The 12,209-nt window shown below is 42.7% G+C and overlaps 1 protein-coding gene across 1 annotated transcript in view; it reads right to left on the bottom strand.

Moving 5' to 3' along the window:
- The window catches only part of dachb (dachshund b), a 68,457-nt gene extending 57,880 nt beyond the window's left edge, over positions 1 to 10,577 (bottom strand). The window contains exon 1 of the mRNA XM_068308736.1: positions 9,691 to 10,577. Coding sequence (XP_068164837.1) covers positions 9,691 to 10,385 — 695 coding nt within the window. The 5' untranslated portion in view covers positions 10,386 to 10,577. The remainder of the gene's footprint in view (positions 1 to 9,690) is intronic.
- Positions 10,578 to 12,209: the final 1,632 nt, after the last annotated feature.

The following is a 12,209-nucleotide window of genomic DNA, read 5'->3' as shown; positions in this document are numbered from 1 at the left end:
TCCCACGCCAGTTTGAATGACGAGAATGTCTCCCTCCAGTCACGTTAACCACTGTTATTATTCTAATCATGATGACATGTTTTTAAATGGATTATTATATGTCTTCATTAATAACACGCTGTCTGCTAAGAAGTATTGACGCGCAGGGCGGCGGCAGCGTCGACATGTTCTTCCACTGCGAGAAAACACACAATCATAAAAAAAGAAAAGGATTAAAAAAAACAAAAAAGGAAGTTTAAAGTTGTTGTTTTTTTTTTAAGAAAACACATATTCGCACGTTTTCACCGAGGATTGAAAAATGTCAAAGTCTGCGTTAATAGCACGCTGTCTGAAGTTTCTGTATGACGAAGACGCTGCTGGTCAAACGTTCATGTGTTCTCCTGTCATGTTTTAAGTGATTTTGTCTATAATTATTGTGTAACAACTCTGACACACTCCCTCTCCCTCGTCCGCCTGTTAAAAATGGATAATTACATTTTTCATCTGTTTTCATTAATAACATGTTGTCTGTGGGACAGCACACACACATCACCCATCACCTCCACACTGCCCTCTCTTTACCCCCTTCTCAGCTCCTCCTCTCTGTTCTCCTTTCATCTCCTCCTTCGCCTCTGACCTCCTCCTCCTCCTCCTCGCTCTGCCTCTCTTTGATACCACAGTTTGAGGATGCCGCTTGCTCCAAACTGTAAATCTGTTGTTCGCTTCCCCCCCGTATTATTAATTTTTCAGTCTCACAAGCTGTCACAATAAATAGAGATTAGACCAGGTGGAGGGAGAGGAGAGAAGGAAGAGTAAAAGACTCCTTCTCTCTGAATAAAATAGGGTTTGATGGAGGTAAGAAGCAGAAATATGAGGAAAAAAAGAGGGGTAAGAAATGGAAACCAGTATAAGAATGGTTGGTGAATTAGGTGAAAATGGAAAGACGGAAGAAAGGAAAATGAAGCGAGGACAGGATGAACAGATGGACCAGATTTGGAAGGGAAAGGATTGAAGGAGGAGAGGATGCATAGATGAACTAAGGGTGACAGTGAAAGAATGCAGGAAAAGAGGAGAGTGAAGGAGAAAGGAAAGAAGTAGATAAACAGATGGCAGAAAAGAAGGAAATGAATGGAACAGAGGGAGGAGAGGAGAAGAGAGGAGAGGAGAGGAGAGGAGAGGAGAGGAGAGGAGAGGAGAGGAGAGGAGAGGAGAGGAGAGGAGAGGAGAGGAGGGGAGGGGAGGGGAGGGGAGGGGAGGGGAGGGGAGGGGAGGGGAGGGGAGAGGTATATTAGTGAAAAGAATAAGCAGAGGAAACGGGGATGAACTGGTTTACATAAAAACGACAGAGGACAAGAAAAAGAAAGAGCAGGAAAAAGCAGACTGGTGACTGAGGAGAGCAAAAAGAAATGAAGACAGTAAGAAAAATATAGAGAGGAGGAGGAGAGGGATAGAAATCAATCAAACGGTGGAAGAAATGAAGGGAAAGAGTACAAAAAGAGAAGCAAGAGAGGAAAGATGAACAAATGGACAAAAGATGTAAGAAAAAAGAAAAGAGGGAGAAAAGCGGAAAAAGTGGAGGAAAAATGAAATGAGAAAAGAAAGATGGAGGGAGAGACAGAGAGATGTGGGAAGAAGGTAAAGAGAGAGGTGCGGGAGGAAAAGAGCTTAGACGCAAGGAAGGACAGATGTAAAAGAGGAGGAGAGGGAAAAGTAGGAGGTGAAAGGAAGAGTAAAGAGATATGACAGAGGGAGGAGGAGGGATGGAGAGATTACCTGGTGAACGAGAAGAAAAGCTGTTGTGACACTCCCTAATGCGATTTCTAAACCAATCTGCTAAGTGCACTGAAGAGACCGTGTGTGTGTGTGTGTGTGTGTGTGTGTGTGTGTGTGTGTGTGTGTGTGTGTGTGTGTGTGTGTGTGTGTGTGTGTGTGTACAAAGGCATCAAATAATCTTGTTTTAGACAACACCCTCTCCCTCCCCTCTTCCCTCCCCTCTTCCCTCCCTCCCCATCCCTCTCTGCCACATCAGGTACGTCCACACTGACACCGCTGCACCTTCTATCAGCTCTGATTACTGATCGCTTCTTTCGGTTGATCAATTAACTGGATTTACTTTTTTATAGTGTACAAGCGTGCCCCGATAGAGCCCATAAATGGGAGTGCAGCAGTGTCACAATGCAACTGAATGCAACTCATTGTGTTCTTATTTAATAGCCAGTTTAATCCTGCATTCGGCTGTTTTAAAATGCAGCTGAAAAACTTCATGTACAATATTTTCCGCACTATAAGGCACACCTTCAATAAATGATCTATTTCAAAAACTTTTTCATATGTAAGGCACACAGGATTATAGGGCGCATTTGATTTATAAGGCGCACCCTCAATGAATGGCCTTTTTTAAAACTTTTTTTTCATGTATAAGGCACATTAGATTATAAGGAGCACGGTTGGTTTTTGAGAAAATTAAAAGCTTTTAGGTGCGTCTTATAGTGCGGAAAATACAGTACCTGTTAACTGTTACTATAGATGCTGACTGCTATTAGCTGCTTTTTTAAATCTCCAAATATCCTTAACGTAACACCCCTTCTCAACCGTGTCACTCTTTACAGTTGCTGTTACCATCTCCAGTGAAAAAAAGAACAGACGTGAACAACCTACATTATATGTATCACTCACGCCTCCTCGCTTCCTCCCTCTCTCACTGCGTATTGTTAATGTCTCTCTCTCCCCCTCTCCTTTTGGAAAAAAACTTAAGAGCCTTTGTGAAACATTATCTATTTCCCATCACACACACACATGTTGACCTGCCTCTCCCCTCTCGCTGTTTTGTTCAGTCAGGCTCACACACAGGGAGAGGATCGCTTCTTTTCTGTGGTGACATGGGCTCATATTTCTTCTTTTGATCTTCACCTCTCTCTCTCTCTCTCTCCCTCGTTCCGCTGTTGAGTCAGACAGCGAGAGAGACAGAGAGAGAGAAAGAGAGAGAGTATCTTAACTCTGTGTCTCTCTCCCTAGTAGTTTTGGGATATGTTTGGTAAGTGAAGCTTGAAACCAACTCCTCCATCCAGGAGGCGCTCAGAGCCACCAGATCGCTGGACACAAGAGGTCATAGAAATCAAACTGTACACAGGATGTGAGAATCTTCACAGATGTGTTGCTATTATGTGCAAATGCCGTTATTTTTGTTATTGTGTGTAAATCCTGCTCATTGACAGCCAGTAATCAAATTTGAAATACTTCTTTGTGTCTTTCTTTACATCAACCGGCCTGACTTGTCAAACTTGTGAACACACTCTGGTGTTTATTGATGCTCAGTGTACTTTGATTTGAAATAGACACAAGGAAACTCAAATATACCAGAGCAGCAGGAGCATTTAGAAACAGCTGTGGACATACAGAGACCCTTCAACCAACATTCCACAGTCACGGTTCAAATAGCTGTTTTTAAGAAAATATTGCACCAAGGACTAAAGACATTAAATACTTTGGAAGTTTAAACTAAAGGAAACACTCTCAGCTCTTTACGTTGAGTAAGTACATTTCCATTAGAAAATTTCACATTGTTTTGAGTCATTTTGAATAATTCCACAGTGTTTGTGATTATAACCACTATTTTCAGAAAATATCTACATTGGGCAGGTTCTCATTATGTTGAGAACGTGTATTATTACACTTACTTTTCCTTCGTCACATTAGCTGAAATCATCTTCCATAATAACAGTTATTTGGTCTTCAAAAGTTTGGTTGAAATTAATAATGAAATGCCTTAATCTGAGGAAATCTGATGGAACACATTCATCAAAATGGTAAATGTCAAGTGGAAATTACAAAATGAGGCAACAGAAGTTGTTCTTTGAGTAGCGAAGAAAAGACATTTATGATTTCACCCTTGTATGAACTGATATATGTTTCCGTTGATTGACGGTGGGCAATAAGGAAGAGCCAGTGATGATGGGATTCTGGAAAAATCACTCCAGTTTGGAAGCATTTTGCTGACCTGCATCAACTAATGACCGAAATAACATCTAACAGTCTATGAATCAACAGGCTGTGTCAACACCCATGATAGGTTTCCCTCTATTTCTGCATGAGCATCAATCATGTGACGCCCTGAGAATCTCAACAGCGCAGCATCACCAAGACATTGTGGCTTGAATCGGGTATGAATGCACAATTAACCAAGTAGGCCAATGGATATCCAGAGTATTAACCAGGTAGGCCAATGGGTATCCAGAGTATTAACCAGGTAGGCCAATGGGTATCCAGAGTATTAACCAGGTAGGCCAATGGGTATCCAGAGTATTAACTAGGTAAGCCAATGGGTATCCAGAGTATTAACCAGGTAGGCCAATGGATATCCGGAGTGTTAACCAGGTAGGCCAATAGATATCCGGAGTATTAACCAGGTAGGCCAATGGATATCCGGAGTATTAACCAGGTAGGCCAATGGATAGCTGGAGTTTTAACCAGGTAAGCCAATGGATATCAGGAGTATTAACCAGGTAGGCCAATGGATATCCGGAGTATTAACCAGGTAGGCCAATGGATAACCAGAGTTTTAACCAGGTAGGCCAATGGATATCCAGAGAATTAACCATGTCCTAAACGTATACACTTCCATTCTATTAACGTGATCGTGATCTGATCACGTCATCAATGATCATAAAGTGATGATGACGTCATTCAGCCAAAGTGGCGTGTGTGTAGACGCTGTCTGATGCTGACTCCTGTGACCCTACCTCCCTGCCGGCCAAGGCTTTACCCTTTATAAATTAACCAGAAGCACAAAACGGAGATGAAACCAAACACACACACACACAGACCCACAGACACACACACACACACATACACACACACACAGCAGAACACCACCACAGACGAACACACACACACACACACAGATGTAAGCTGAGCCAGTGTGACAACTGATAGCTCTGTTTGTGCAGTAGACATACCTCAGCCAGAAGGCAAAACAACTGACCGTGTTGGAGTGTGTGTGTTTTACAAACCACTGTGCTCCATTAGAAGAACTTAATGCCCCATGCAAAGAATGAAAAACACCAAACTGATGAAAGGAGTTCACGCTGAGTGTGTGTGGACGTTATTCTGCCCAGTGCTTCACACAAACAAAATGACTTTGCGCCCCCTGTGTTACAAACAATACGACCTCCATCACTGGTGTTCGTGTGTGTGCGTGTGTGTGTGTGTGTGTGTGTGTGTGTGTGTGTGTGTGTGTGTGTGTGTGCGTGTGTGTGTGTGTGCGTGTGTGTGTGTGTGTGTGTGTGTGTGTGTGTGTGTGGGCTCTAACAGCCTGTCGTGATAAGGAGAGCCCAGAATAACACTCCGACATCAGCAGCCCTCCCTCCTGTCACTCACTATCGATTCTTCCTCTCCTAAAGACATGCACACACACACACACACACACACACACACACACACACACACACACACACACACACACACTACAGGAGGTGACGAGGAAGAGGGAGTGCCTCTCTCTCCTCCCATAGGAGCCCAGCGTTTTGATAAATATCATCTGCAGCGTTCAGATGAAGAAATCACTTTATCCACGCAGAGGAGCTGAACTCAGGCAGAATGAGAGCTCAGAGAGCTTCAAGGAAAGAGCTGGGACTCTAAAACCAACAGTTTCAAACACTCAGCAACAATTTTAGGAACTAAGGCTCTTATTCAGACAAATGCTTCAGCCATCAAATGTGTTTTAAAGCTTTTTTTTTTTTAAAGTCAAAAGAGATTGCAAAATTGTTCATTTGTGACTCTTCAGGTATATATTTTTTTGTTTTTTGTGAATAAATAAATTCTGATGAAGAAAACATTCGAGCAACACCGTTAATCCACTGTCTGCTGCCGTAATTGAGGAGGAAGAGGAAGAAGCTGTTTCTATCGGACTTTATGCACTATTACATATGTATGAGCTTTTTATGGTCGTTGGTTCTTCCTTTTTTCATCTCATTTTCATCATGCTCCTCATCATCCTTCTCATTTCTCCAGCTTATTTTTTCTTCTTCCTGATTGTCTTCTTTTCTTCACTTCCCTCACTCACCTTTCACTCACTCACTTTCTTCCTTCACTGTCATGAAAATCATCTTTTACTCCTTTTCCTTCATCTTCCCATTTCAATTGTTTTACCCTCTTCTTCATCATCAGGAGACATGACATCTGTAAAAGCTGATGTTGCTCTTTTAAATACACCATCTTCATTTTTCCATCTTTAGGATGAATTGACTCTCACATACGATTTTCCTTTTTTAAAAAAAAAAAGTTTACCAGTGCTTATTTCATAATTTGAGTATAAAATAGCAGGAAGAAGACTTTAATTAAAAAAACATAGGTTAACATATTATGTAATATCAAGTCAGATCGCAGCAGTAAGTGGATGTAAGCGCTTGTTGCTTTTTTATGGTTGCTGAGACGACGAAGTATGCAGAACCCCAGTGGGAGTTGGCTTTCTTTTTTCAAGCTTTTAATTTTTCCTTTCTTTTCCCAGAGAGCGATGCCAAGAGAGAGGGAGAAAAAGAGAAGGAGAGAGAGAGAGAGAGAGAGAGAGAGAGGGATAGAGGGAGAGAGGCATTAGAGGAATGTCAATATGATTTGAGCGAGAGAGCGGAGTGTGTGTTCGCTGTGCGTTCAACAACAATAGCTATCCAGCCGTGTTGTTTCATCCACATTCACATGATCCATTATTACCCCTGACATGTACCGCTGCGTGAGTGTGAGAGAGGACGGAGTGATTGAGATGAAGAGACAGAGCAGAGAGGTGAAAGACAGACTAAAGAAGAAGAAGAAGAGACTGGAGCCAGAGACAGAAATACACCTCTGCTGGAGTGTGTTTATAGAGGAAACAGCCAGAGGTGAATGACTGATAAAAGAGTCAGAAATAAAAAGAGCAGCAGAGATAAAAACGTGACCTGCTCTGCAGTGACAGAGGAACATTTCAAGCTTAATAAACTTCTGTGTGGTCAGCAGAAAACTCACCATAGCAACACAATACACTGTTAATAATCATCCAATCACCACCTCAAACTATTCATCTGTCACTCCCATCCTCCACCGACACAAAAATAACCGGGCCGAAAGACAACATCCAGCTTTCCCACGGCGACCCTGATAATTCCAGGACTTTTCAAGGAGGCTCCAGAAATAAGTCTGAGCATTTTCCGAGAGCTCAACATCTCGTGTCCATCCCACCCATGGGTTACCGACGAAGAGGTGATGTTTTGGTTCCATTCTTAGTCAGATTACGTGAAAACTTCTTGATGGACTTCAACTGAGCTCTGAAAGGTAGGGCCTCGATTTGGATTAAAAGGCAGATCCCGGATTTTATTTTTTTAGAACTTTCAATAACAGTTTTTTTTCCCCCCAAATTATGTTTTCCCCCAAAATTATAATGATTTTGTGGAAGGGTGGGGCTAAAGTGCTAAATTAAAGCCTGTGTTATTTTGAATGTGTCAGATGTGCAGTTTCACCAAACCCTTTTTACACCCAGAGCAGCGCCAGAATGAAGACCCCTCTCTTCGGTTTACACTTAACAGAACAAACACCAGGAATAAAACCAGTTCTCTTCTGGTGGATGGCGACGGATCCCATTGACTCGTCCGGGCGTAAAGAGGTCCTGACCTCGTGTTGTCACCTGCAGGTCCCTATTAGTCCATGTATGGAAGGATGGGGTGGGGTAAAGGTGCAACAGGCAGACCTTGAACAGGTGATGTAAATGGAATTCAAGTCTGATATGAAGCAAACAGGTGTTTAATGCTGAGCGGGTTTCTTTGTGGGCTGCACTTTTTTTTAACATTATTTTAACTTTTTTTTTAACATTGCCTCAATTAGCTCCCGTATTAGCTCCAATATTAGCTCCAGCAGTCCCACTTCCTGCTTGTCATACATGATATAAAAGTTCAAGTCATGAAGGAAACTTTACTTCTCAGACAAGTTAAGCGTTGTTTGTAATTTTGTGCTGTGATTTCTGATCGGACATCACAGATTCTGATATGTGAAATTCACACTCGATGTAAAGAGGAGTGTACATTTTAAGGACAGGTTTTGTCGTGGCATTTGGGTGTGATGATTTTATTCTGATTCTGATTATTCTCCATCTCTGCTGGAGCTCTTAATACCGCATTGATAAATCAGTGCCGACACAAGAATAACTCTTAAGGTGATTCATTTTTATTCATGTCTTTGAGGTTTTTATCACGTCTATTTGACTTTTATTGTTTCAACTTCCAGCTTTTGGTTTGACTTTAAAAACAAGCGTCAGTAGAATTTAAAGCTCCGAAGGAACAAGAGAAGGCAGAAATGACCTCCTCTGCTATAATGTATTAATAACATTGAACTTTTTCTGACTGGACAAAGTCCTTTTTTTAGCGCCGGCATTCAAGGGCTGTGAAGAAAAGAGGAATGTTTTACTGACTTTGAAGAAGGGAGAAGCGGGAAACTTACATTAGAGAATAATTAGAGAACTAAGAACAGGGTCAGCATGAAAACATTCACCCTCATCCCAACCAGGAATCACATTTCTGATTTATGTTTCTCTCTACAAACGATTCTGGCATTTATTCTGTGTACATATTGACACAAAAGAGACATCAAGAGATATCCAGGCGACAGAATAGTTCTCTAATGTTTGAAGGTTTTGCCAAGTATAACAATTCGATTCTCAAGTTTCCATTCATGCTGCACATCTTAAAGGCATCATTTCCTGCATCTGAATCATCTTTTTTTTTAGTCTCAGCTGATTTTCACTTTATAATGAAGGTTTATTTTAATTAGAATGTTTTAAATGATTATTTAAAGTACGAGACGGCACTTTTAAGGTTTAGTTTGAAAGTTTAAAGCAGCTGGTTTAAGGGGAAACAACGTGAACAAGCAGGTGGAGATACAGCAGGCCTACCTGTACACACACAAACATGATCGTAACACATAACGAGCATTAAAAAAAAATACACTGCAATCTGTGTGTTTACTCACAAACACTTGTTAAGGCTGCAAATCTCCAATAAGCAAACAAGCAGAGGGAAGCTCTGCTTCTCCTTTTCACACATGGAGGCTTTAGGAAATAAGAAGTTTGATCCAACAGGAAGTCTATTATAATTTGATTGAGTCCAGTAAATAATCTTACTTTTACCAAGTCAACAGTGATGCATCAAGACTTAAAGCAAAAACTATGAATGATGTAATAATAATAATAATAATAATAATAATAATAATAATAATAATAATAATAATAATAATGAATAGGTCACTTCCATTGAGTTCTGTCAGGTAAACTAAAACCTAGAATTTCCAATCGAGGACAATCTGAAAAACACCGAAGAAAAGTAAATATATAGCCCAAAAAATATGAATGAATGAATTCAGCTGAAATAAAATTTACCAAATATATCAAAGAAAATGTCATTTTCTCTGAAATGACGCTTCTCAAAAAGTAAGCGGAGGATGTCCTGTGGAGGAATATTACAGGAGGAAAAAAAAAAAGATCTGAACAAGTTGACAGAAAGTAAAAATCTCGATCAGATAAATAAAACATCGTTAAACCCTCCGAATACTCTAGAAATAAAGTCACTGGAGTCACTTTCGCGGCTCCAAACACAGAGAAAAGTTGTTGAAGAGCCCGCAGCTCCGCGCTCCACCGCTGCGGACACTTTTTTTTTTTTTTTTTTGGATGATTGGTAATAAAAAAAAGCGTTCACCGACCTGGCGCTGGTGCAGTCCTGGTACAGAGTCTCGAAGTCCTTCCTGGAGATGAGCTTGCAGCGGTTCACGCCGGGCTGGATGGCGCCAAGCCCCCGCAGGACGCGCACCTGCTCCACCGTGCACACCACCGGCGAAATGTCCAGCCTCTTCAGCTTGGTGTAGACGGTGTGCAGCCCCCCCACCAGGTGCTTCAGGAAGAGATCGAACACCTGCGGCAGGCAGATGAGCTCCTGGCCGTCCACGTTGAAGCTCGCCACCTTCACGCCGTGGACCTCAACCAGTTTGCACTCGCTGCACAGACCCGGGCTGGACGACGTCTGCGCCAAACCGGGGGAACCGGGGGTCAGCCCGGCTGTGCTCAAAGAGCTCAGCCCGCCGAGAGGTCCCAGAGCCGCGCTGCCTCCGGACACCAGCGGGGCCCCGTTGCCCAGGCCGGGGAGGAAAGCGCTCAGCATGCTGCTGGTGAGCCGCGGGGACGGGGACAGAGAGTGGGAGTAAGTGTGGGAGTTTGTGTGCGCCGGGCTGGAGGTGCCGGTGGAAGCCACGGAGGTGTGGAGCGCGTCCGGAGCCGAGCGGTAGAGAGCGGCCGGAGGTGGGGCGCCCGAGCTCGGCGAGAGGAGAGGAGGGGAGCCGGGGAGCGACATGGAGGTGGTGGTAGTGGTGGTGGTGTTAGAAGTGGAGTGGTGAAGGCGCATACACACTCCTTCTCTCTCCCCCCTCCTTCACACACTCTTCTCCTGCTTCTTCTTCCCAGATGACCACTTGTGCGCCTTTTCTGCTTAGTTTCCTTTTCTTCCTTCTTTTTTTAAATTTTACTCCTCTCCTCTTCCACCCGTTTATCCCCCTTTCTAAAGTCTCACTCCTGTTATCCGTGCGCGGAAAGCGGACTGTCCGGTCTGTGCGTAAAAGCGACTGAAACAGACTTCAGGTCAGCATTTGCCTTCGTCCCGCCTTCTTCGTGTATGACTGACAGCTTATCAAGCCAATCAGAGAAGCCTATTTATATGACAATGGATGTGATTGGATAAGAAAGAGTGGGCGGACTTCGTTGCCCCCGATAATGTGTGTATGTGTGTGTGTGTGTGTGTGTGTATGTGTGTGTGTGTGTGTGTGTGTGTGTGTGTGTGTGTGTGTGTGTGTGTGAAGGGTATCGGTCAGATCTCATTCTGATATCTCGTAAACTTTCTCACGAGCTGCAAACGGGAAGTTTTTATTTTTATTTTTCTCCTTTTTTTTTTTAAGGTCGAGACGGTCATGATTTACTCCATGCGCGCTTGTGTGCGTGTGCGCGTCTCCTCGTCAGTGTGTGTGTGTGTGTGTGTCCACTAATGGCTCACATGCGAGCTCTGGTGGCCAGACGGACGCATGTTCCTTACGCACTGACCGCTGAGCAGCGAGCAAGCTGTCGTGGAGGGGGGGGGTGGGGGTGGAGGAGGAGGAGGGGGGGGTGAGAGGAAGCAATGAAGGAGGGGAGAGTGGAGGAAGAAAAGGAGTCAAAGAAGGGGAGAAATTAATCAGGATGGATGAAAAGAGGACTCAATAAGAGAATAAAAATTAGAGGACACGTGGTGATCATTTATGTCACAGGAGAAGAAAAAAAAAAGGAAGGATTAAAAAGGGAAATACTGGAAAAGAATAAGAGAAGAGATCATCATATGGTACCAGAGAGAATTCATTATTGGTCTGTGTGAGTGTGTGTGTGTTTAAGAAGGGAAATTGGATTGAGTGGTGTGGATTACAGACAGGCAGGGTTTTGTAATCCCATATAATCTCATTACACTGACGATCCCTGACTAAATGAAAGGGGGTGGGGGGGGTAGACACAGAGCAAAAAGAGACGGTGTATCGATAAAGAAAAAGTTTGAGGTAGAACCTGTCCACAAAGTTTGGTAGAAAATTGGTTCAGAAGTTTTTGCTAAATTGGGAAATGGGAAAAATGTAGCAACAACTAATCTGCATTTCCAAAACAGATCCAGAAGATTGGCTTTCATCTGGATTTACACTGATTGAACATCAGAAAATTAATGGACTTAAATAAATTCATGAGCATTTACAGATGATGTCCCCAAAATGTCCCCAAAATGTCCTTAATCCACCCCTCATCTGGATCCAAGCCAGACTTTAATGGTTCTCGTGTCAAACGTGCTCCATCCTGTCTTTCCACCACGTTTTGTGGCAATCAGTTTAGAAGATTTTTTTACCAAATTAATGAAAAGTGTTTCTGTAAGTGTTGAAAGACTTTCAAAGAAAATCTTTTGAGCTGCATCTGAAACAACCTTCCACATAATTTGATAAAACTTGGTTCCTAACTCTTCCTGTGATTCTGCTGACAAACCAACCAACCAACCGACGCCACGGGTGGAAATATAATCTCTTTGGAGGAGGTGAAAAGGCCATTGAAGGTATTAAGTTCTAAGAGGAACTCCTCAGTGGATAATTTCTCTCAAAACCCAAACAGACCAAACTATTTTTTTTTTAAAAACTTTAAAAGTGAGAAGTGAGAACACAGAAAAACAGAT

This window comes from Antennarius striatus, chromosome 23 (assembly GCF_040054535.1).
Source record: "Antennarius striatus isolate MH-2024 chromosome 23, ASM4005453v1, whole genome shotgun sequence".
Classification (NCBI taxonomy): domain Eukaryota; kingdom Metazoa; phylum Chordata; class Actinopteri; order Lophiiformes; family Antennariidae; genus Antennarius; species Antennarius striatus.
The sequence above is the reverse complement of the archived record's forward strand: the minus strand, read 5'-3'. Positions and strand labels throughout refer to the sequence as shown.